The sequence below is a fragment of the Silurus aristotelis genome, assembly GCF_946808225.1.
Source record: "Silurus aristotelis genome assembly, chromosome: 26".
NCBI lineage: Eukaryota > Metazoa > Chordata > Actinopteri > Siluriformes > Siluridae > Silurus > Silurus aristotelis.
Genome location: NC_139599.1, coordinates 13,166,743 through 13,194,242, shown reverse-complemented (window position 1 = coordinate 13,194,242; position 27,500 = coordinate 13,166,743). Strand labels below are relative to the sequence as shown.

The 27,500-nt window shown below is 40.1% G+C and overlaps 1 protein-coding gene across 5 annotated transcripts in view; it reads right to left on the bottom strand.

The window, feature by feature from the left end:
* specc1 (sperm antigen with calponin homology and coiled-coil domains 1) overlaps positions 1-27,500 on the bottom strand; it is a 100,265-nt gene that overhangs the window by 70,164 nt on the left and 2,601 nt on the right. For 2 of the 5 annotated variants that reach the window (XM_083531783.1, XM_083531784.1), the window contains exons 2-3: positions 5,870-6,059; positions 4,670-4,805 (exon numbers count right to left, since the gene is read on the bottom strand). In XM_083531783.1, coding sequence (XP_083387909.1) covers positions 4,670-4,805; positions 5,870-6,025 — 292 coding nt within the window. In that variant the 5' untranslated portion in view covers positions 6,026-6,059. Of the gene's footprint in view, positions 1-4,669; positions 4,806-5,869; positions 6,060-9,348; positions 9,501-9,892; positions 10,070-18,150; positions 18,384-27,500 lie in introns of those variants that run through there. The other 3 variants (XM_083531785.1, XM_083531782.1, XM_083531781.1) reach the window with 3 other exon arrangements.

Here is a 27,500-nt window from a genome sequence, read left to right as displayed (position 1 = left end):
ATATATATATATATATATATATATATATATATATATATATATATATATATATATATATATATATACACACACATACATGTATCAATATGTATATATACACATGTATGTATATCTAATGTTCCTCTTAGAACATGAATCTATTAATAGAATGACATTAATGAGTCAAATCACTGACTGATATAAAATTATCATGAGCCCAAAAAAACGACTTCAAAATAAATCGCACAAAAAAAGCCGCAGGCGATGTGGCAAGTTTGAGTCAAGAGTTTTCTTGCATCATTTGTTCCTCTCACAATTTTCTGCTCGCTGTTGAACTGATGCTGAACTGTATGTTGGTGATAAGTAGATACCACCAAGCACCAATAGCGGTTCTAGCTTGAATGATGCCCTGGGTGAATCACGCCATGACCCAACGTCTCACCCGTTGATTAGTTTCAGCTTTGAAAAGCTCCTCTCTGCTTTAGCTACCGTCACTGTATGAGTAAAACATATTCTCAGAGCAGCAGTCCACAAATTTGGAGACATTTCTGAGAGCTCCATTTCATGTATAAATATCACCCTAATTACATTTATTGAACAATTGAATACACGTGTCATTGTGCACAATTGATCAAACTCTCAGACTGAGCTGCACTGGAGATTCCCCCCTTACTGAACCCATTCAGTACAGTCACAGAAAACCTTTCTGACATCACCACAATTAAAGGGAACACTCTGAGTACCGACCAGGTTACAGGTTTGATATAACAATTGAAGCGACCGTACAAATGAGCGTTTAAAAAAAAAAGAGTTTTGGATAAATATCATGAACTTTAAATGTATCCCCAAGTGCCGTCTCCAAAACCATCATATGCTATGATGAAAAAGGTTCTCGTGAGGACCGTCCAAAAAACGAAGACTAAGAGCTACCCCTGCTGCCCTCCCTGAAAGGTGGTGCCCTGGGTGGCTGCCCACGTCGCCTACGCCTAAATCTGCCCACAGTACAAGTTTAAAACAGAGCACGTGCTCTACCCTGATTGGTCGCGAAATGTAAGTGAGTAAAAAGTAAGATATTTGACTTGTAGTGAAGTAAAAGTCCCTTAAACAGAGGGGAAACCGAAAGACTGAGGACCTAAAAAAAAATCAAGATACATCATCTGGGGAAAACACAGCGCGAGGATATTTTCTATGCATTCACAACATCAAATAATATAAATATGGCCCACACAAAGTGGCAACACATTTCAAACAAGTGTTTAATGTCATGGTGGCGTAATAGCGTACTGCCGTGTGGCACAAACTACACTGAAATGAACAGGTTCCAGATTTAAAAGGAATAGAAAGTCATGATCTGATGAATATCAGCCCTTTTTTCCTGCCACACAGTAATGGTGTGTTTAGTTATAAAAGCCTGGGAGTTGTCTTGTTTATCACTCTGCAATGGTCTGAATTGGATTCACTACACCGTCAACTATCATAATCATTACCTACTGTCAAAGAAGTTCACTTCTCAAGATAAAATGAAACCCTTTCACTTTAAAGAGATTGTATTTCAAACTTATATTTAGACATGGCACTATTTTTGTTTTACCCATTTGTAAACAGTGGTTTGCTGTGCCGCAACACCTACAGCAGATGGGATGGGACAGAATGATATTTAGGTATGATTGGCAGCTGAACCGAGTCATTTGCTTAACGGCGCTTGTCCACCTTCTATCTGAACTGTCAGACATAAATATGGCATTCACAAAGCCTATATATGATACATATATGTGTCAATTTAAAAGTTCTTCAAAAATCACCAAAAAGGTTGGACACACCTTCTCCTTTAGTGTTGTATTATTATTATTTTCAACAATGTACATTAATACTGAAGACATTCAAACTATGAAAGAAACAGAAGAATATGTCTCATATTTTCGATTATGCAAAGTAGCTAGATTTAGGCTTAAACGCAGAGTTGCAAAATCAAGGCATTCTCTTATAAGATAGTCACCTGGAATGTTTTTTAATTCTTAGGTGTGCAATGTTAAGAGTTAATTTGGGACATTTCTTGCCTTCCTAATATTTACTTAATATGAGTGCAGAGTCAATAGCTCAACTAGAACTACTGTACAAATCCATATTAGTAAAGCAAAAAGTCCATCATTACTTTAAGAAAAAAAGGTCAGTCAATCCCCCGAGTGCAGTCTCCAAAACCATCAAATGCTATGATGAAAAAGGTTCTCCTGAGGACCGTCCCAGAAAAGGAAGACTTAGAGCTACCTCTGCTGCAGAGGATAGGCTTATTAGAATGATCAGCCTCAGAAACCGCCAATATGCTTCTCGGAGTTCAGACATACTTTAACATCCACTGTTCAGAAGAGAATGCAGAGAGAAATCCTTTGGTCTGTAAAGTCAAAATGTGAGATTTTTGGTTTTAACCGCTCTGGCTAAGTTAGGCATACAGAGTGAAAACTTACAGTTCCTGAACTGATAGTTCCCACTGTGAAACATGGACTAGAAGGTGCAATTGTGTAGAGGTGCTTTGCTAGTGACACTGTAAGTGACTTAGTCAACATTGATGACACATTTAACCAGCATGGCTACCACAGCATTTTGCCACAACATGCCATCCCATCCTGTTTGTACTTAGTAGGACCATCATTTGTTTTCCAACAGAATGACCCGAAACACACCTTTAGGTTATGTAAGAGCTATTTGTCCAAAAAAAAAAAAGACAGTGATGGAAGGCAGAATCAGATGACCTGGCCTCCACAATGACCCAATCTAAACCCAGCTGCAATGGTTTGGAATGAGTCGGACCGGCGGGTGAAGGAAAAGCAGCCAACAAGCACTTCTCCTCAAGATGCCAAGAGTGTGCAAGGCATCAAAGCAAAAGGTGGCTACTTTGAAGAATCAAAATACGAAAACATTCTGGGTTGTTTACTACGTATTTCCATACGCACTCTTTTTCATAGTTTGGGTGTCTTCGTTATCAATGTACAATGTTGAAAATAATAAAAATAAAGATAAAAACACCGAAGGAGAAGGTGTGTCCAAACTTGTGACTGGTACTGTGGTTTAATGCGTAACTTAATTCTCACTCTGGGTAAAAAAGCATCTATATGCTAATTTACAGTGTTTCAATAGATAGATAGATAGATAGATAGATAGATAGATAGATAGATAGATAGATAGATAGATAGATAGATAGATAGATAGATAGATAGATAGATAGATAGATAGATAGATAGATAGATAGATAGATAGATAGATAGATAGATAGATAGATAGATAGATAGATAGATAGACAGACAGACAGACAGACAGACAGACAGACAGACAGACAGACAGACAGACAGACAGACAGACAGACAGACAGACAGACAGACAGACAGACAGACAGACAGACAGACAGACAGACAGACAGACAGACAGACAGACAGACAGACAGACAGACAGACAGACAGACAGACAGACAGACAGACAGACAGACAATATAATTATATATAATATATTGACTTAAGCAAAACAAATGAAACATGTTAGGATCTGAAAAGGGCACAAACTGCACTGTTTTGGGGAGAAGTCAATTAAAAATATGCTTGTGGGCAAAAAACCACACAATCAAATTCACATGCATTGCTGTAATGATAGCAGCATTTAGTCAAAAGTGCAAAAGTGCTGAACCATGCCTACACACACACACACACACACACACACACACACACACACACACACACACACACACACACACACACACACACACACCTGCAAGCACACACTCTCAGCAATGAGAGAATAATTACAATTGAAAGCACCCATTGATCAAAGGCATCCTCTGCTTTCTGTTGCCATGATTTAATGCTGGAAATTCAGTCCTACTTTCCACATTGAATCCAACCAAAAGCACAAACAAATAAACCCACGCTTGCTTAATGGACAGCAGGTCCAAAGTGATGTCCAAGAAAAACATCTTCAAACAGCTGCAGGGTCGTTATCACAGGCTGTGGCGTGTGCTGTAGAGTAACTACCATAAAAAAAGGAAATGTCTCCCTCTGGTGCTGAACACACTTGACTTTCTTCTTTTTTTTTCTTTTTCAGTTTAAGAGGTAAAACATGATTATCCAGGACATGATGTATGAGACAGCGGAAGATGAGGTCACATGTTGGCGCTGAAGCCACACAGGAAATGACGCGAAGCGCGTGTGTGAGTGCTGTATTGCTGTGCGAGGGGACTGTTTTAAAGGTGATATTAGATCAATAAAGTACTTCTACTCTCGAAACTTTTTGATACCACCTCGTAACTACGATTGGCTTTTAGATGTGACTGTATCTTCGATCTGTTGAGATTTTGGTTTTATATTTATATATATATTATAATATTCGTCTTTAAATGTAAACCTTAGAAACTTTTAAAACTAAACAATGTTCAAACAGGTGGATTTAGAATTTTTATTTGTGTTGTATACTATATAGAAACTTATATAGTACTATATACACTGATCAGGCATAACATTCTGACCACCTGCCTAATATTTTGTTGCTCCCCCTTCTGCTGGTAAAACAGTCCTGAACCTATCGAGCATCAAGAGCATTAACTTGAGCTAAAGGAGCTCGTCTGTTGGATGGACCAGCCTTCGCTCCCGCCCCAGTTCAGAATGTTTAATGTGTGTGTACTTAAAGCTTTTTAAACGTTGTTGCCTACCTGTTAGGTAGTGTGGTCTGCTGTCTGCTAGTTCGGAGATGGCTCCAGTAGTGACAGTCTTCTTCAGGCGAGACGCAGGAGCTGCCGCTCCCAGAGCAGGCTTGGCTAAAGCATCATCACTGCTCGCCCGCTTCAGCTTCACACACATATACACATTGGTCACAAACACTGCCATGTATCTATAAAAAGATTGATTGTTTTAAAAATTGGAAACTGCATTTCTGATTCTAATGTTCTGCTTACTCGTGATGATTTCTAATCCTATTACCCAGCATCCCCCAGGAGAGGAGGGGTTCTCATTTGTGTCGGGTTCCCTCCAAGGCTTCTTCCTGAGAGCGTTTTTGCTTCAACTCGTCCATTTGTCTGAATGTGTGGGATTTTTGGTTTTAAAACAGACTTGACGTCTGAATTTCTGCGAAGCTGCTTTCGCTACCTTAAAATCGCTGAACAGCTCAAAGGGAATTGAAATGAATTCTTGCTGTAATAACTGTACTGGCTCAGCTCAAGGTCGGGGTGGACACATGCAGCAGCCAGTTTTAATCCTCGAGATTGCAGGCACCTGTCAAATGCAATTTATAAACGACTATGAATTCACTCCCGGCTCCATACGTTTCACTCGGTTTTGCCTGATGTCCTGGTTTCAAAAAACGTACGGCGTTAAATCAACTATGATATTGGGCTATGAAGGTTTTTATGTTCTTACCTGCATATACAATCTAATCTGTCCTTGTATCTAATAGCAAGTCACTTGTCCTCTACTGGGTTCACTGTTTTTATTTACCTCATTTTCCCATTATATCGTGCAGAATATTCAGGTTTAATGTGTGTTTGTTCACATCTTATAAAAGCGTGTACATGTTGAATCTGAACCATATCACAAGCTTTTTAATACCCACTATATCCTGCGTATAAAACAATGACTCGTGACTAAGCTGCTTTCTTTCTCTACTCATCCACTTCCTTTTTTTCCTTCTCTCTCTTTCTTATTTCTTTTGAATATGTGTAAATCTCCACTTACACCCTCATTTGTAATAGGTTTTGCCTTTAGCTTGTGCCTTATGCACATGGCGTAAAATATTTTCACACTACGAACCACCATGATTTTTAAGTATGTATAATAAATACGTAAAACTTTTTTTGCATTGGAGGATGAAGCAGTTTTAAAGTTTTGCTTATGTTTTTGTCTCTCAGATTTCTCACCCGGCTGAGTCGCAGGTCCGAGGCGATGGTGCTGGACGATCGGGACGTCTTCATCATTGTTGAGCCGCTTGCGTGGCCGATGGAGGATGGCAGCCGGCCCCGCTCTGGAGCTCCCGTCTTGGGCAGCGCCACCTTGGTGGTGCCCCCTCTCAACATGATTCTCTCCTTTTACTGGGGTTCCTCACTTGGGCTGTGAACATAGAGAACAGGGTGTGTTTAGAAACAAGAAAAAAAAAAGTTCTGCAATTCTCTCGAAACGAAAAGGAGGAAAATGCACAAAAAAAAAAGAAACACAAACTGGCACAAAAGGAATAAAAATATATATCAAATATGGAGGAAGTGAAAAACCATAAAGATACTTAGGGAAGTGTGGAAAAAGAGGAAATGTGTTTAAGTATTTGTATCAGTGACTCCTATCAGTGACACGAGTACTTGCACCAAAACACCTCAAAGTCAATGTGAAGAGCTTACACAAAATCCAATGTTGGCTTCAACAACGTTAGAGTTCTCCTAAAAGACCGACACTGAACTCAGGACACATTAGTGCACTTAGGAAAGGTAATGTGAGAAAAGTGGACTGACTGCTATTCTCTGGAGAGGCGTAAGTGCTCTTTACTACAGAAAAGCAATAGAAATTGTGTTCTCATTGGTTTCATTGATTTGACTGATGGTGAGGTGAAAAGGTACAGAGACCCAGTTAGTAACAGCTGGCATCTCTAGAGACGTGAAGTTCAGAGACTAGGAAAAAGCACTGGTGCACTCGGTCATTTAGGAGTTTTTTTTTTTTTTGCTGAGCATGCATGAAACGAAACCTGGAGGTATTCCGCTTTGATTCTGGCTAAAAAACAATCGTGATAATGTAAATTGTGTCATTTTTATTTATATAAAATCAGATTTTGGATTGCATAACCAAACGCACACGCATTTCTACTTGACCTAAGGTCAAAGTGGTGAGGCGACACATCACTCCATTAGTCATGAGTGTCTCTGTAATCGAGAGTCTTGTATACAACAGACACATGGTAGAGCGAGCTTCTAGTGTTTTGAAACACAGATGGAGAGAGAAAGGAAGGGCTAAGATTTCTCCAAACCCTCACAACTGTTGTCCAAACATTCAAAGGCAAAAACATCCACTTTGGGCCTTTACACCCTTCACCATTCATGAAACAAGGAAAGGTTCGATAATATCGCAATTGTTGGTTAACGATGTGCAAAAAGAAAACACTTTTTCATGTTACAGTTTTATTCCAAAATGGATTGAATTCATTATTTGAATCAAAATTCTACAAACAATACCCCATAATGACAACATGAAAGATGTATGTTTAAAATCTTTGCAAATGTAATAAAAATTAAAAATATCACAAGCATTAACAGCCTTTGCCATAACACTCAAAATTGAGCTCAGGTGCATCCTGTTTCCACTGTCATCCTTGAGATGTTTCTACAACTTGCTAGTGTCCACCTGTGGTGGATATAGTTGATTGGACATGATTTGGAAAGGCACACACCGGTCTATAGAAGGTCCCAAAGATAACAGTGCATGTCAGAGCACAAACTAAGCCTTAAACTACAAGGAATTGTCTGTAGACCTCAATGACAGGATTGTATCGAGGCTCACAATGAGCACAGTAGCATAAAAGGAAAAAGCTTGAAAACACCAGGACTATCCCTAGAGCCAAACTGAGCGATTGGGGAGAAGGGCCTTAGTCTTGAAGGTGACCAAAAACCCGATTGTCACTCTGAAAGAGCTCCAGCATTTATCTGTGGAGAGAGGAGAACTTCCAGAAGAACTACTGTCTCTGCAGCACTTCAACAAACAGGCCTGTATGGTAGTATGGCTAGACTGAAGCCACGCCTCATGACAGCCTGCCTTTAGTTTGCCAAAAGGCACCTGAAAAACTCTCACACCTTGAGAAACAAAGATTATACTCTTTGGCCTGAATGCCAAGCATCATGTCTCGAGAAAACCAGGCACCGCTTATCATCTGGCCAATACCATCCCTACAGTGAAGCATAGTGGGGATGTTTTTCAGTGGCAGGAAATGGGAGACTGGTCAGGATCAAGGGAAAGATGAATGCAGCAATGTACATAAACATTATTGATGAAATCTTGCTCCAGAGCGCTCTGGACCTTAGGCTGGGGTGACGGTTCATCTTTCAACAAGACAACAACCCTAAGCACACAGACAAGACAATAAGGAGTGGCTATGGGATGACTCTGTGAATGTCCTTAAGGAGCCCAGCAGGAGCCCAGATTGGACCCCAAGTGAACATCTCTGGAGAGATCTGAAAATGGCTGTGCACCGATGCTCCCCAAATAACCTGATGGAGCTTGAAAGTTTCTGCAAAGAAGAATGGGAAAAACTGCCCAAGTAGACGTGCCAAGCTTGTAGCATCAAACTGTATCAAACAATGCATTGTACTTATACTAGTGAACATACCTGTATAGATAACATATTACATCTGGGCTAAGGAAAATATAGAGACAAGACCATATGCAGTAAAACAGGCCTTTTTTTTTTTTGCCTTCTGAAGTTTTTGCTTTAAAAACCTGGATTTAAATCACCTTTATAAAACACTTATAATAAAATCAAATATTATTTTTTTGTTATCACATACAGTATAATCAGATTTTTGATACAATTTCGTGCTTCAAACTTGTGGCAACAGTTCGGGGAAGAAGTACACCACGGGTATTTGGCCATATAGTACATATAATACTATACAATTTAGAAATCTGACCTTAAACAGTTAAATCTATATCAGTCTTAAAAAATAGAACACAATGTGCTCAACTCATGTTCAGCAGTTACCCTGTGTGCACAACTCTCAGTTTGGGCAACGTTGCAAAAACATCATATGCTGTGTACTTCATGGGAAGCACAAATTGCAGCCTCCAAACGCTAATGTCGTGCTATATTAAGATACTGGTCGCTATGGCACCCTGTGGATTGCAACATTCTGAGCACTTGTTTTTTGAAATGCTAAAACATCTTTGACAGATTCACTTGAACAAACCCATATTACACTTTTAAATAACATTGCAGTCCCTATATTATATTATATAATATATATTTCCACCTATATTTCAGGCATCTGTTTTCATGTAGAGAAACAGCTGATCTCCAGAATTAAGCGGAATAAAAACTTGTTTTAGTGTTTTGAATGATTGCTTTCGATCAATTGTAAGCGGCTGTTAAAGACTTTAGGATATTTATTAAATGGTTCCTCAAATGATTCCGTCAACATTTCAACAATTCATGCTTTTTGACAGCATTAAAGGAATCTGAAGGCCCCTGACATCTGGTTATAAGCAACAGAACTGTCACTGAAGCCAAACTTGTTCAATTGTTCCAAAAAGCTTCTCAAATCCATGTTTATTAAGGAAGCTGGTCATTTAACAAATGGAGAGCTCGAGTTTTACCTGATCTGTCATAATTGAACATACAATACTAAAGCAAATGCTGAAGTCTTACCATGTAGGTACACGTGATACAAAAGCTCTGATACTCCTTAATCCTGGGCACAGACGGCAATAATAGTAGCAATGTTTCAGTGTTGTAGATTGGGCTTCACTTAATAACTAGCTTTTAACTTCCTGCTAGTGTTTTTATTTAAGGAAGAGAGGGAGGAAGCAAGTCATGACTAACACTGCTCTTGGTTTCTAAGCCTGGTCTTACAGGAGAGAAAAACACAATGGCTTAAATATCACGTTGCTTCATCATGTCCGCATTAGTAGAAGTTGAGGAAAAAACATTTGATGTATTAGTATAAAAGCACAATTGCTGCTTACAGTGTTGTTGCTGAAAGAATATCCAGACAGTGTTCAGACAATGACTAAAGGATGTGAAACTATAGACGGGGAAATGAAAAAAAAAAAAGGCTGCTTAATGCAGAAATTGCCAAGTCCTTGAGTTACAACCCGTATGTACTAGAGATGACGCTTAGAAACACCATATAATTTAAATTAGATATTAGGTGTGCGCTTGACAGAATCAGAACGCATTGAGATGTACTTACTGAAAGCTGTGAGCTGCTGGCTCCTCTCTGTGTAAATACCCTTGCTTCAGCTTGTCAGACTAGCAGACAGTCCCATAACACATAACACAGCCCACAGAGCCACGAGATACGGCTGCATGCCATGTCTACCTCCTCACCCTGAGTAGGATCCGGAAGCAGGCAGCGAGTAGAGAGTTTTACAGCAAGAGCGTGAAAGAGAGAAAAAAGAGAGAGAGAGAGAGAGAGAGAGAGAGAGAGAGAGAGAGAGAGAGAGAGAGAGAGAGAGAGAGAGAGAGAGAGAGAGATTGCTGAGGTTTGGGAGGTTTCAGCTACTTTCAAACCGTTTCCTTTATCAGGCTCAAACAGACAGCACATGAACAACAGTCCTGCTACTAGTCCATATTATCCTCTTCAGAAACATAATTGCCTGGTGGGCAGTGTCATGACCAAACAACAGCACTTTAATATTAATGAATAAACATTTATTTATTTGAATACAGTTCCTTAAGTACTATCGCCTTTGAATACAGCTGGATAAGATGCATTAAAACTGTTTGGATGTGGTGTGTTGGTCATTAAAACTATATACTAGGCAAGTAGCAGGCAAGTACACTGCAATTAGACACAAATCACCAGTCCCAGACCGTCTGAGCACGGTGGTCTCGGTCCAGTTCTAGTTGAAATCTAGCACGGTTTGGTTGCAGTGGAAAAGTGATTTCGATCCTAAATCAATCTAACTGCAGAAAGTGAACTAAGCATGCTGTGTATTTTGGGGTTCGAGACACATTCCTGTGTTAAATGTGTGCAGCTGAACTGAGCCATGAGGTGCAAAATCAGCCAAAGGACAAAACTTCAAAAATGAAAATTGTTCTAAAGTTATGGCAAAAACAAATAGGTGATGGGGAGACAAAATGTTTTTAATTGGGAATCTCCATAATTTTCTCTGAGCTCAGGTGTTTTTCGTGATTTTTTATTTACTAGAAACCTCTAATGGTTTGTTTCAGCCAATTCTTCCTGTTTAATGATGTGATGCCAGAAAAAACAGAAACAAAGCATATAGCCAAGTATGAAAATAAAAACATTATAATAAATAAATTCTGAATGACCAGGCATAACCTTATGGCATCAAAATATTGAGTGATAAAGTGAATAACACTGATTATCTCTTTATCATGGCACCTGTTAGTGGGTGGGATATATTAGACACCAAGTGAACATTTTGTCCTCAAAGATGATGTATTAAAAGCAGGAAAAATGGGGGCAAGCGTGAGGATCTGAGCGAGTTTGACAAGGGCCACATTTTTATGACTTGACGACTAGGACGGAGCATCTCCAAAACTGCAGCTCTTGTGGCGTGTTCCAGGTCTGCAGTGGTCAGTATCTTTCAAAACTGGGACTGGTGATTCAGTGGTGAACCGGTGAAAGGTTTAAGAGCGAATGAGGCTAATTGATGAATGTGGAGAGCGAAGTCTGGCCTGTGTGATCTGATTCAACAGGCGAGCTCCTGTAGCTCAAATTGCTGAAGAAGTTCAGGCTGTTGATGCTCGATGGGTTTCAGGACTGTTTAGCAGCAAAAGGGGACCGACACAATATTAGGCAGGTGGTCAGAATGTTATGCCTGATCAGTGGTCATAAAGTTACACCTGGTGGGTGTAAAAAAGTTAGAAGAATCTGTCAATCTGACAAGTAGACAGCACTAAACATGCACTACCTAGGATGAATTAGACCAGATTCACTTGGACTTGAGCTTGTACATTTTACATACATTACAATAATCAAATCTCTGGCTGGGACCTCTTTTTGTATGCACTCTTTGTCATCTAAATGGGAGGATGCAAATACAGATTCCATTCATTTTTATAGTCTACTAGACGCATCCAACACAAAATGCACACATACAATACACTCAGATTCAGAAGTTTGGGTTTTGACATGTACTTATGTAAAAAGTAGTCATTACTACAACCTGTTTTAGTGTCACGCTGGTAAATGGACCTCACCTCATAATATATTAATACAAAAGAATTCCAAATGCTGTTACCTAATGAATGTCTCCAGGGTGAATATCCGCCATATAGAGCACAAGCAGAGAAAAGATGATGGGAAAGTCTCTGTTCTTAGTCATGTTTACATCGCTGACTCCCTTTTTCTCAGCCACGTTAGCTATATTTCTTTTTTGCCTTCTGCCTGCTCAGTGTTAGCTTTGTAAACTAGCCTACGCCTGTTGTAGGTTCGATGGGCTGAAAACGGCACGCAACGAGAAGAAATAATATCGATCACGTCACCGAATAGATTAAGACTAAAGTAACGAGTCTGGTTTGAAAATGTAAGAAGTAGAAAGTAGAGATATTTGTGAAAAAATTTAATGAGTAAAAGCAAAAAGTTGTCCAGAAATAGTGTTAAACCAGTAAAACCTATTTAAGTTCATTAATGAAGTATTTGTGCTTCATTATTTCCCACCGCTGCTCAGTATATATACATGATATCTGAGAATAGAGTTGAGGCTGTAGCCCTGTGCATTGTGGTTTAGTTCGCTGTGGGGGAATTTATTATTTTTAATCACAGTGCACTGAAGGCTCTCCTGCTGTGTATTGATGAAATGTATTTCTTGAAGAAAGCCTGCGTGGGATCGGTTTGGTGTGATGTCTAAAAGCAAACAACGTGTGAAAAGCGAGCAAAAAAGCCAAAGCCGAAGCCACAGGCTGACGGATTTTTTTATCAGTTGAAAAACGTTTTTGCGTTTACCCTTACCAACACCATAATCAATCATAGAAGAAAAGGAGAGGAGAGGAGAGGAGAAGGGAATGGAAACAGAAAAGTGTTGTTTTTGCAATTCGGAGTGAAAAGCAGTTTGTGGCTAACTGCAAACACGGAACCAAGACTCAACACACCCCTCCGCCCGTTTCTCCTCCCGCGGTTAATGAGTGAGAAATCTGAAAAGATCTTTATGAGCCACGTCCTGTTTCAAAAACTGCTTTGAACAAGATACATGCTTTCTGTCCAACCTCTTAGGACACTTTCTAACAAGGAGTTTAATAAAAGAGAAAGCGCATTAAACTAATTAGACCGTTGCTCATTAATTGCGAAATCGGGTTAAAGGAGTTCCCATGCCCAGACGGCAATGACGTCTTTAATTAGGCTTTTATTTAGCTCTGCCACATGTGCATCCACTGACGGATGAGAACAGCTGTGGTTCAGCACTTTATATAGAGTAGTTTATTTGAAATGTCAGCTCTCTGCTGTGACAGCACTGAGTCCGCAACTCTTAATCTCACATTCTGAACCAACAGAAGAGAGTGAAGCAGCTTGGATAATGCAGGGCGGTGCGGTGGGAATGAGGCCAGTCCGACGCAGCCGCTCTGGACACAGCCACCTGTCGTGTGTTACAAAAAAAAGACTTAACACAAGTAGGCCGAGGAAAGTGGGCTGGTGGCTCGGTATGCACTCGGCTTGTGTTGTTTCCTTGTTACTCATTGTAGAGCATAAAATAAATTGTTGGATATAGTGGTGGTCTTTCCTTGACTGGACTGTATAAAATGACTGGGTGGTCTTTTTCCTTTTTTTCAAAATAAATAAACGTACGAGTAGGTTTGCAAAGGGACGGAAAATACCTTGTAAATTCACGATAAATTTCCGGAAACTTTGCATGGGAATTTTTGAACAATTTTAGAAATATAAGTTGGAAACTTACCCGGAATTTTTGTGAATTAAAACGAATTAATTAGAAATTAATAAAACATGAATATAAACATTTAGGTTTTTTCATAAGCGGACATGCATGCAAACTAATACAGATAAAAAATTTAGTTAGTATCATTTTGTTGCACAATAGCAAAAGTTTGAAAGATAAATTGGTCTAAGATTTATGTATGTTATGTAAATACTCGCCAAGATGGACATTGTTTACATTATTTTGTTTGCAGGATTCAAGAAATGATCTGTGTTATGTTTTACAGTGCGTGTAGGGGGCGTGGCCTCAGTAGCGCTGCGGTAAGTGTGCTGTGTGCATGTGATTGATGAATGTGCAGGGTAGAAATTCAACTGAAATTGCATTTAATCTGGTTGTTTCATCCAAGATTATCCTGCAAAATATTTATTTTAACTACATTTCACAGGCTAACCTACAATTTTGTAAATTCCTAATTTATTCCAATTAATCCCCATGGAAAGTTTCCAGGTTTGAAAATTCCACGCAACCCTTCATATAATTCAGAGAGCATCATCATATATGATTAACCCACTGAAAGAATATTGTTGTTTTTTAAAGCACACCACTACTACTACTACTACTACTACTACTCCTCCTATCGTTTACTCGAGTGAGACATCAAAGCTGAGGCGTAAAAGATAGCGCTAGCATTCAGCGTTACTACACTACACTACACAACACAATTCCAGCGTGGAAGAATGACTCTCTATTCTCCATGACGTAGGCCGCATCATTTCTGAAAGAGCTGTTTGAAATCCCTGCAGCCTACGGACAATGGTATCCTCCTGAGTCTCATTCCGGGAAAGAAAATGCACAAAAAAGCAAATGCAGCCACGGGGCTGCGTCATTTTGGTTTGTAAAATCGTTTTTTTTTTACACACATAAAACTCTATAAACCGAAGAAATTCTCTGCAAATCTATTCAGGTTCTTTATCTGTTTTCCAGCCATGGCGCTTGGCTCAAAAATAGCTGCCTCCCACATGACGAATGAAGAATTGAATAGTTTTCTGCAGCCTTGCACAGCCAACGCCGTCGCTGAAAGCCGACACATCGTCGACTTTTCAGGGCCTCACTGTTCGAGCTTGCATCTGTCGCTCTTTTCTGCTAGCAGCTGTGGCTTGAAGCCGAGAGGGGGACGATGGCTCCTACCCAGGAAAAAAATCCCATTATAATGGTGGAGGAAGGTCGTGTTACTGAAGTGCGATACCATATTAAATGTCAAACAAAGAAACAAGAGTAGTGTTGTTGTAATCCTTCTTTAACCATATATACCACAGAGGGCATTTTAGGGTACAAGGCTTAGCTACTATTAAAACAAGGCTTTTCTGTCAAAAACAATACTTTTCGGCATCAATGAAACAAATTTTTGACCTATAAATACCAGAATTTGTACTCAAGACTAAATAAATGCTGACAAAAACGGATGCGAGCGGCAACTGGATGTGACAGCACCTCTCCAAAAGCAACATAAACTGGACAGATCCTAGACGGCTTTATTTGGGCAAGAATTAGCCACAAGAGAGCACTATGTGTTGTGCAAACTCTGCGTCTGTGACTAAGTAACGTTACACCACGTCAGCAAGGCTTCAGCATCTGTATTCCACCTGGCTTTGCTCATGTGAATGAGTGTGTGTGCGTGTGCACGTCGATACTCTGGCGGGTAAAGTGCCAAGTCATGAAGGCTGGAGTCATAAAGCTGAAACAGGATGTCTTGAGCTCCCACCCCTTTCTCCCCTGTGGTTCCAACTTTTCCAGCATCCCCTCTGATCTCCTGCAGAAAGTGAAAGTAGCGGAAACTAGCGAGTGCTCGCTGCAAGCACGCGACCAGCGAGCGTATCACTGCATAGCATCTTAGCGTGAATCATCGATCAAGAAGCATTGACTGTCTTTTAAATGACATTGAAACTTATGAATAGTATGTTTATTCCATGTGAAATGAGAGTGTTTGCGAGGATTTCTTCGAACCCGAAACACAATCTGGGAGCAAATTTACTTTAGAACAAATGAACAAATCGCCTGCATCTTATAAAGAATCTTGTGCTTTTAATGGAGTGGAGTTTCACATCAACCAGCGAGTGGAAATGGTGGAATGTCATTGTTCGCCTATGACCATGACTACAATCACAGATTTTAAAAATGCAATGCCTTCAGAAGTCATACAAATGAACACACCCAAGAAACCGTCTGCCAAATGTTTTGTCTCGGGAGAGCAAACTTCGCCCGAAATGCCAACCTACTGTACCTAAACAGTTTCCTCTCAAATAGAAAGTGCACCGCTTTTTCGCAGCTTGAAAGAAAACTAGTCGAATTCGACCACTTTTTATTAAAAATAAGGAAGGTTATTGACACTTGACACTGCAGTGAATTTATTTCATTTGTCAAACGCTTTAGTGTCACATGATTGAGAGGATTGTTTTGCAGTACCTAAGCAGCCAGACAACCAACAGGTTCTTCAGATAGAAATATGTTAAATCAGCAGAGGTGGAAAAAGTAATAAAATATTCTACTCAAATAAAAGTACTGTTCCTTAAATAAAATGTTCCTTAACAGCGGGGGGTCAGGTGGGGGTTTTTAGTGTAGTTCAAAAAGGACGAGGGAATATAAATCTCAAACTAGATTTCAGTTGAAGGAACACCTTTTCAAATTATAGTGTATTAACAATGATAAAAATAAATAAAATAATAATAACAAAAAACAGTACAGTTTATGACCTGCAATAATGCAAAAAAAAATAAAAATAATAATAAAAAAAGATTCTCATTTATGATAATGAGAGAAGTAGATTCCAGGGTGCTGAAATATATTTAATTGTTTTTACTCAGTAATGGAAATGATTTAAAATGTAGTATAAGTATAATATTTCAAACAAAACATATTTTAGTAAAAGTTAAATTTCTGATTTTAAAACTATTTTTGAAAAGTAGAAGTACACAAAAAAACTCAATTACAATAACTTTTATTGTAGTATGTAGTATTATTGTTACTATTATTGTAGTCGGACTTTTCTGCAATATAATATACATATAAAAAAAAAAAAATATCTCAAATATTTTCTTATTTTTACTTTAATCTTTACTTTGATCGTTTACTGCGAGCAACTGCAACCAAACTATTTCCCTTATGGGATTAATAAAGTTTTCTAAATCTGATAACGCGAGAAAATGTACTGCAATTCGTTATTTTCCACCTCTGAAGATCAGTAGCCGAATGTTTGCTCTGGGAGGTCGGTGTTAATGACACTTTTACAGAAAGTCACCCAGGCTGCGTCTGATTTGCACACCAAGTATGCAATCCACTTCCTGTGCACATTCCAGTGTCCTCCAACCCGCTCCAACCCAAATACAGCCAGCACAGGCCTCTACCACAGGAATCAAGATTGAGCTTCAATCAAGTGAACAGCATCGTCGATCAGAAACCCTTTCCTGGACATAGAGAGAACCTGCACGGAAAATGCTGTGTATATCATATCAGCTGCCATGTAACCTGATGCAGCTTCTGCACCACTAAGATCAGAATGATCTAGTGACAAAACGATTGAGCTTTCAGTGTCGCCCGTCATGGATTAGAATTCAATACCGTAAAACGCAATTTACCAAACGTTTGGCAATTTAAAGTGAATATATCTGGAATTTTACCTTCCACAAAATGACCAGTAAACAAGCTTAGCAAGAACGTATCTTGTTGACATGGTGGTACCGTTTTTTTTTGTTTTTTTTTAATATTCTTAAAAAAAAAAAAGAATTGAGCTAATGCCGGGCGAACACTGTGCAATTTTTACAGGTCTTTTGCATGTTGCTTGTCAGACTGTACAAACATGATCCCCATGTCACACTGTGGGATGTCAGTTGTCAGAATTTGTTTTGTACGATGACGCACAATAATTTTTTTACGTCAACAACCCGTAACACGAAACGGTAGCTAGCAGCAGACAAAAACCATCTGGAGCATTTGTTTTGTTCATGACATGCATTGATAATAAAAACAACATACAAACACTCCTTTTCCCTCCATAACTCGTTTCAACATTTTCCCTGAGGTGGTTTGAAGTTGTCGCACTAATGGTGTCATCGGTTCGGCGCTCCTATTGGTTCTTGGTTTGAAGGTCGCAGTAGCAGTCGCACTGCAGGAAAGTCTAAGAAATCTTCTGACACTGGTGGGAAAAAAAGATTTATCTGCTGTTTCGAATGCTGAAACATTTCAAACCAGAGACCAAAGACAAGAGATTTTAGCCCCCGGATTATAGGAATCATTAAGAATTTGTCTCAGACGATCAAATCGTAGCCGAAATCGCACACCTGGCTTGAGTTTCTACAAAATAGAGATGGTGTTCAAGAGGACTTGGTTATGAGAGAAACTCCTAGCGTAACTGTAGGTCGCATATTTTGCCCACGCAGCTTGTTCTTAAAATAAACATGAGAGGAATTTTCATGCATACTTACTAGCCCACAGTGGAATATGACATCCTCACATTGTGCCTACAATACAACAACTAAACTTTGCCATGATACACGCCAGAAAAAGAGCGCGGAAATTAAAGCCGCTAGGGAATAAAGAGAAAGAAATCAGATACCTTTGGCTGATCGTCCGTGAACCACCACAACAAATTATCCTAAGAGCGCTGATTCGCTCTGATCAGCAAAGAGTGTGAAGTGGATATGTGGTCTCTATCTTCTTCTCTCTCTCTCTCTCTCTCTCTCTCTCTCTCTCTCTCTCTCTCTCTCTCTGTGAACGAATGAAGAACGCTAAAATCGCAACACATCCCCTCTCCCTGCAGTCCTTATCTCTGCAATTAGAAACAGCATTGAAGGGAAGGAACATGCCGGGTTCTCCTGGGCACTGAGGTACAGATCTGCCCTGTTATTCCCAATCTTGAGAGAGAGAGAGAGAGAGAGAGAGAGAGAGAGAGAGAGAGAGAGAGAGAGAGAGAGAAAGAGAGAGAGAGAGAAAGAGAGAGAGAGAGAGAGAGAGAGAGAGAGAGAGAGATCTAAAACACTCCAATAGAAAATAGGTCATCCTACATTATGTGAAATCAAACTTAATAATGGGTTATGGATTAGGAAAAACGGAAAAAAAGATTATTTCACAACAAAAAAACCACCAAACTTCGTAACTAAAGCTGATTATGTCTGATTATGTCTAATTTCAGCTTTAGACCTGATTGCAGAAGACCTGCTGATACTGATCGTGTTGAATACAAATGATCGTTTAATAACAATGGAGCAATACAAGCGATTTGAACAAGAATATCTCATCAGCGATCACACTAGACCGGCAAACTTCATCTAGGTTGAATTAAGTTCCTCACTTAATCAGTCACTCTATTGATTCTTGATCGATTTATATCTCTATCTATCAGCGTCACACATTACTTATTCACATATTTGCCACACAATAAAAACAAAGATGTGGAAGACTCTATAAATGCACTCACAAAGGAAATCTTGCTCTAAACAAGGATGACGGTACACCACACTCCTACTCCTGACTCTTACTGAACATCTGGATTGGCTTATACAGAAATGAGAAAAGCCGTCAGAAAATAAATGTTAAATGTTCTTGACCCATTGATATTACCATAGAATAATTATTCTTGAAAAAAATGGTTCATTTGTGGTCTGATCTATAAAAGTAGTAGGCGAAGAGCCAGAAATGTGACATGTATTCATGTAAATGTGTGAAATCTGCATTTGTAAAGATGCCATTAGGACACTGCGTTAATCATCAGAATGTAGATTGGCCTCATTGCTCAACTCTGGCTGCAAGTAGCTTATTAGGGTTATACCATACTCTCCATTAGTTTGAGAAATTGCCAGCAGAAGGCTGCACGCAGAGTCACAGGGAGCACCAACCTTTATAAATCAGTGTGTCAAAAGACATCGTACGGGACTGGACTGCAACTGGTGCTATTCTGACCAACTCTTGTGTATAGAGACCTCCTGGTTAAATTCCACTTGAACGACACTGAATGATGTAACAGTGCCATTAAAGGTATGCTGATGACTGGTCTCTTTCATTAAAATGCATATGAACTAATTAATTAGTAAATCAACGCATTTGCATAAAGAACACGAAAAACGTATTAAAATTTCACAAAAAACTATTATGTGTAAATGGATATATATAAAATAATTCCCTAATATGAAACACAAATGAAAGGCTTTTATATAATCGCATATAATTATGACTTACTACAACATTATATATTGGATAGTCTTTTAAGTTTATGATTTAAAAGAAAGCAATCCAGAAGCTATTCTAAACATTAGATATTATTAGATACTTGATATTCAATGAGGACAAAAGAAATGGCACCCTCTGAAAGGAGGACCAATTAGTGTGGGTCTGTAGTAGATGATGTACTGCAATTTTACCATTGCATTTTTTCAGCTTGCTGTGAGCCTCGTCTTTGACACTGTTTTTCAGCTGTACTATAAACAGACGTGGTCATTAAGAGGTGACTAACATTTATCAACATACTCAACCAAAATATGCACACACAACTTTGATAAACGATTCGTAAATGAGGTCTATAGGAAAAATGTGTGTATTTTTTTCCTGTCCTAACCATATAATGAAATAGATGAGATAAGCAGTAGTGCTGCTAGGTTTCTGTCAGTAAACATGCTCAGCAAGACCTGCTACTTGATATGCTTAATTATGTCTAAGTAGCTGTAGAAATAACTTTTTATTTAGCTTAAATATTTAGCTTAAAGCTCAAATGAGGCAAGGGATCAGCCTTAATAAGCACAGTGCAGTGCAGTAGTTAGTAGTGGTATGACACACGGCTTGCATGTAGTGAGTGAGTTTAGCCTATATTAAATTCTGCTGCAGTGTTGCGTTGCAGGAGGGAGAATAGCATGTAGGGCAATGCTAACACTGCAGCACACACAATAGAAATGAGAAAGTTGTTTTTACGGCTAATTTAAAACCTGCACACAGACAGTGATGTGTAGACAAATCTCAACAATGAATCTTTAGTTATAAAGCCACTATAAATCTTATAATCACTTCCTCATCATTACTATAATGTGTATTGTGTGAATGCTGAGTGATGAATTTTCCTTTTACTTGAACTTGAAGACCCAAACCTGTTCCAAACCTGCAACTGTAGACAAAGCCAGCTCTATGAAGCTATGCTTTGCATGGGTTGGTGTGGAAGATCTCCTGCTATAGAGCACTGACCTCAACCCTATTAAACATCTTTGGGATGAATGTGAACACTGACTGCACCCCAGGCCCCCTTACATCACCTACATCAGCACCTGACTTTACAAACACTCCTATGTCTGAATGGGCACAAATCTCCACAAGCACAATCCAAAATTTATTTAACATCTTCCAAAAAGAGGGGAGGGAATTATAGAGCAAATTGCAACTAAATGTGGAATGTGATGCTGAAAAAGCATATACTTATGACCAGGTTTTGGCAAACTTTAGGCAATATAGTGCATCTATTTCTCCAGGCCCAGTTCCACTTCTGCCCGTTTTGTTATCTAAATTGTGGTTCTCGATGCAGTTATCTGACGTCAAATAAGAACCAAACAACAAATGAGAAAAACACAGTTGCATGACTACAAAAATGTCCCTTGAAACTGACTCCAAAAAGTCTGATAATTTTAAATTTTATTTTATTTGCTTTTATTTGTGGTTGACACTATAGAAAACTTTCCTGCTCAACTTGGACTGGCAAACTGGGGTCTGAGTCACCTGATTATTTCAACACAATTGTTATTTTTTCACATGGTACTAAAACTCTCTCTTTACTTCCAGGTTACATTATTTTGAAGCTTTGAATTGTTGATAATGTACAGCGTATATTTCATTACAGTGCAGTGAGGCAGAAAATGCACACACTCCTGAATGTAAAGGACATGACATAAACAGCTGATGTCTATAGACACACACATCTGCCCTACTGATGACAACCCACAACCAATTTCCTTGCGCAGCCCAATTTTATTTTCAGAGGCCTATTTATAGCCAGTCTGTTTCCCTTGAGTGTGCGAATATGTGTTTGTACATGCACTTCATTCAGTTTCTGTAATGAGCCCTGGAACAGGAAGTGGACGACATGACTGTGAAACAGATTTTCCCATCCATCGCTTATGAAAACACTAAATGAGCAAAGGATGAGTAGGGTTATCAATTGTTTCAACCATGTTTGAACGTTTCAACCATGTTTGAACACGTGCTTTAAAAGACTGAAAGCATTTACAATCAGGTGGGAAACTTGCATGGCTCCTGACGCAAGCTAGTGGCTTTTACATGTGTTAAATTTACTTTTACTAAGTCATTTATCATGTAATGTGAAAGCTACTGCATTTTTCAGGGTCATGAAGTTTAATTTAAAAGAAAAAGATATCAAAAATCTGTTTACCTCAATATAATAGCTGCAGAATTTACATGTGCAGGTTCCTTTTATAAATATGTTTTACTATATTTTCATAAAAAAATCCTCTCTTAGCTTCTAGGTTACAAATGCAACCCCGGTTCACCAAGGGAACGAGATGCTGCGTCAACAACGCTTTGGGAACGCCTCTGTGACCACACTCTGAACCAGGTGTGTAATCTCTCCAACGTGACCGCAGGATGATGCAGCGATCAGGAAGCCACAAAAGCACATGCGATGGAGACCACGCTATCTTCATAGAGGGAAGAAAGCACTCACAGGGATGCAGGAAGTGTGGCACCGAGACGCAGCGTCTCATTCCTTTGGGAAACCAGGGTTACATAAATAACCTAGAGACGTTCCCCAAAGGAACTCGGGCTGCGTCAACAACGCTTTGGTAATGAGAGTACAACACCGCCAGATTGACAAATACCTACCTAGTGTGGATGTGCACAGCTAGGTCGAAGGACTGAGGGGCCAGGACTGGCACTAAGGTCAAGGCTGTAAGACCTGGCAAAGGTCAGAGGGGTGGGCCAGCAATGTAAATGTCTTCTGGAGAAACCCCAGAGGAAAAGGCCTTAGAGCCCACCCATTTTGGGTCGAGTAAGCCCTGACCCCAAAAGGAGCAGGAAGACCAGAGGACTATGAAGAGGAGATAGCATCAACAATCCACCTTCTGAGGGTCTGCTTGTCCGCAGGAAAGCCCCTCTTATATGGACAGTAGCAAACAAAAGCTGGTACAACTTTCTCCACAGGGCCGTTCTGTGGACGTTTGTGTCTAGGGCTCATACTGGACACACGTCCTGGTCGGAGTCCTGAAAGGGAGGATGATAGAATGTATGGAGCACAACTGGCCATTGGGCAAAAGCGGGCACCTTGGGAACATACTCTGGCCTGGGTTAGAAAAAAGGCACTGGCCATGCCTGGGGTAAACTCCAGAAGAGAGGGGGCCACAGAAAGGGCCTGAAGGTCCCCAACTCTCTTCAGAGAAGAGACAGCCAGAAGAAAAGCAGTCTTGGGCACCTCAAGGGCTCAAAGGGATGCTTGGACAGGGCCAAATCCCACAAAGGCACTCTAGGTTGTACTGGAGGAAACGTGTCACTAAGACGTTTTTCCCCAGCGATTGCTTAGCAAGCGGAGCATGATCTACCACAATAGCAGACACGTAAACCTTTAGGGTGGAGGAAGACAACCCTTTAGAGAACTGTTCTTGAAGGATTTCCAGTACTGGACCAAACGGGCAGTTTGGCGAACTGTTCTTGAAGGAATTCCAGCACTGGAGCAACTGGGCAGTTAACTGGATCTAACTGATGGTTCTGACACCATATAGTGAACAGGTGCCATTTTGGGGTATACAACCTCCTAGTGGTGGGAGCTCTGGACTGGAGAACGGTCTCTAAAACCTGGGCTGAGAAACCAGAGGCTAAAAGCTGTGCCACAGCCTCCACAAGAGAGAAGATCCCGCCTGAGAGGAATTTCCCAGGGAGGGTGTTCGAGAAGGGTTACCAGGTTTGCTAATCTTGTAAAGAAGACATGAGCACAGACCCCCCCGATGGTTGATGTAAGAGACCACTGATGTGTTGTCTGTATAGACTAGCACATGATGGCCCCTCAGGTCTGGAAAAAAATGCCTTAACGCTTTAGCGTTGGAGTGGTGCCCTGAAGCTGTTCTAGAGGCCTCTTGGGAGGCAGGGGGCCCTCCAAAGGTGATATGTTCCCAGGCAGAAGCTGAGGGAGGCACTCGCAGGAGACCGCTGTGCCCTGAAACACCAAGGGTGGCAGGGTTAACCAAACTATCTCCTGAGGGCACTGACAAGAGCCCGGCACCATGTATTGAGGCGTAGGCCAATATAAAGGTCATAAAGGTCCTGACTGATCAGGACTTTTTTGTCGAAGCCCTCTTATTGAAGATGACGGAACTCAGATCTGTCACTTTTTTGGGCTTCGATTAGGAGCACAGCCTAGAGCCCCTAGCAGAAGGATTGAGAGTGGTGATGCTCTGTCTCTGGCAACAGCAACAGACACACGACACACAAACTGTGAGTATTCCCCGTGATGAAACGGGGCAAGGAGTAACACACAGCCTGAAGGATTGCTTACCTTTTCCCATTACCTTCTTAACTTTTTGGCTAGCATGAAAAGGAAGAACAAACACACAAAGCACTTTCTGAACAACAGAAGCTAGCACGCTCTCCACCGCATGTGCTTTTGTAGCTTCCAAGTCACTACGTCACTCCACCGGTAAGGTCACGCCCTTCCGTTGGACATGTGGTTCAGAGTGTGGTCATGCAGACGTTCCCAAAGCGTTGTTTACGCAGCTCAAGTTCCTGAAGGGGAACAGCTTTACACACTTTTGGAATCCGGACAGTTTGTTTCTCCAAACATTCAACTGAATTGCACCTTTTGTAAACCTTGTCAAAGGTCTTCTTAACAAGTTGGAGATTTCTTTCTGACCTTGCAATCCAGTTAATTCAAGAGCAGTTCATTAGGATTTAGGTGTGGTGACTGGGCAGGCAATTGCATGAAAGATAACACTCCATGCGACAGTTTGCTCTTTAAATAACACAGACCTTGGATGTATGCTTCAGGTCATTATCTTGTTGTATAGTGAAGTTGGTTCTGATGAGCTGCAGTCCAGATGTAATTCTATGGCTTTGAAGAATGGAATTGTAGCCATGTTGCTTAAGGTTTTTCTTTCACTCGAAATGAGTCTCCAACATTTCCTGCTTTAAAACAACCCTAAACCATTAAGTTTCCAAAGTTTTAATTTTTGACTGTAGGTGTGAGGGAGTCTTCCAGCAGGTCCAGCAGGTCTTACATTAGTCCACAGAACTTTTTTCCAGTAATTTACTGTCCAATTCTTGTATATATAATACCTTCACTTAAACTAGAAAACCCAACACTGTCCTAGCATGACAATGCCCTTCTGCACAAAGCCAGCTCTATGAAGATATAGTTTACATGGGTTAAAAGTGTGTGAAAGATCTTGAGTGGTCTGCTATAGATCTCTGACCTCAACCCCACTGAACACCTTTGTAATGAACTGAGTGCACCCCACACCTCCTCACCGTACATCAGCACCTGGCTTTACTAACATCCTTGTGGCTGAAAAAGCACAAATCTCCACAAGCACACTCCAAAATGTAGTGGAACATCTTCTTAGAAGAGTTTCAGGTTCAAATAACAGCAAATGGGGACTGGATGTGGAATGTTATATGTTTCAAAAGCACATATAAATGTTGTTATTGTTGGCCAGGTGTCCACAAACATTTTTCCATATAATGTATACATAGAGTATGGGATATAGATACAGAGTTCATAAGATTGCATCACAGCACCCGGTAGTTCCCCATAAGGGCACATCTTAAAATACAACAGTTCTACACAGAGAATATGAAGGGTTTTTAAATCAGCCCTTCTTTTAAAAAGAGCAATGTCTCTTTTTTGACTACATAAAGCAGGAAGTGCTCAAGTGTCTAAAAGATGGTGATGGAGGTTAACACTCTCACGCACCTCAATTAATTAATAATTCTTTTATTTCTAATTTAATCTGATGCCATAATTAAAAATCAGACAACTGATGCCTAGTGGAAAAGGAATAAGAATTGGATCAGCTGAATTCATTTGTTTCTATGCTGCTCATGTGCAGCCCTCTGTGACACAGCTCTGTGATACAGCTCCAACTAGGACAACATGTTCTAAGCAGAGTGCACAGCTCTCAGTGACACACTTCTAGCTATTTCCACTTCTTGGACAGCTTGGCTTGAGAAAGTAAAGGTTGTAATTACCTACAAACATAGCCGTCACAGAAGGGATGTTTTATATGACTGTTTTTAGCTGTACTTCTGGTAAACTAAGTTAAACAATAAAAATAATAATGAAATTTTTTTCTTCTTCAAAAACCCCGTGGTACTGTACTGTGAAACGCATGATGCCACTAGAGGGTCAAAACCGAAGCATCGTGGAATACTCATGAAGGGAGTTCACCTTCTTCATGACAGCTCACAAAATAGTGAAACTTGCCTCATCCCCCTACACCCCTGCCCTCACACCCAGTGTCTTCTTCTCTTCCATCACTTAAAGAAACCACTTCGTGGCAAATGTTTTAAAGACGATGACGAGGTGATTACCGAGCCTTTCCTCAAGAGCCAAAAATAATTCTTCTTCAAAGATTGTCTCCTCCAGCTTATCCATCATTTGGAGAAGTGTGTCGCCTTAGGTGGAGGATGTGTATTCTGTAGCCTGAGGGTTGACTTGGCTTGACGACGATGTGGCAGGCATGGAGACAGTGTAGGGATCCAAATGCAGGCTTTATAAAAGAGAGTACTTAAACATTCAGGGTCAACAACAGAAAACAGAAGTATCCCAGGATAGACTAAGGGTAATCCAAAACACAAGCAAAGGCAGGCAGCAACCAATAATTAACGTAAGTAAACAGTCCGAGGTCAAAACCGTGAAAACACTACAGCGTGGAACATGATACATTAAACTTGAAATGTGGTCTACGTGGCAATATGAAACCTGGAACCATAGGCTGCCATAGACAAAACTAACAACCAGGAGTTTGTAATTAGTTCCCAGGCCGGGGCTTCTGGGAACTGTAGTCCAATGACTAGATTGGTAGCTGTGTTGCACTCTGGTGGTGAGTGGGAGGAATGACAGGGATCAGATACATGACAGAAGAGATGATATATATATACACAAACATCGTACACATATCTAGAATCCGAATATCTAAAATCCGAATTTTCCTTCAAGTGGAACTAAAGAGGCCTGTTATTCACATTATAAGAGAATAGACTATTCCCTTATCAGTGCAATGGATCTGGATGGTCTGTTTAGCCGTGGTTTGTGTTTTTCTTAATAAGCAAGAAAGAGGAGGTGCTACTGGGAAGGCTTGGCATGGTCTTTAATGCAATAACATTTCACCTTGCAGAAAGCTCTAAAATGACAGAAGGTTATGTCTAAACCTACTTTCTGCAGATGAATGACAAAAGTCCCACTGGATAAAAGCACATTAAAGACCAGAACACCAGAATTAGATGTAATGTTTATAGAAAAATGATCAACGATAGAATGGTGCAATGTGGCCAGACTTGAAGCAGAGTTACTGTTACCACCCCTAAGCTAATTATCTTTCCATAATAGCGTCCTCAAAAATGTTTTATTCCTTCTAAAACACGGCAATGCACAGACCAGTCATTCCTTTTCCAGTCTCACTCTGTTCTTCAAGTTGGTCTCTTATCATGGTGCTGAGAAACTGGTAAGAGCAGAGGTCATCGGCACTAAAGACTTTCACAGGGTGAAAAACATACTGAGCTTCACTGTTATTGATTTATAACCCATGAACCAATCAGACTGAAAAATTTGGCAATGCTGCGGTATACTTAGAAACAGCGAGGTCGAAGCATGGCCCACACGCCTACATGGAGTTTATAAAGGAAAAGGATGATCCAGTTGCTTCAGCCTATTTTAAATGGTTTAAAGCCCCCATGATGTTTATGAGCCCAGCATGTGGTTAGATTTGTTTC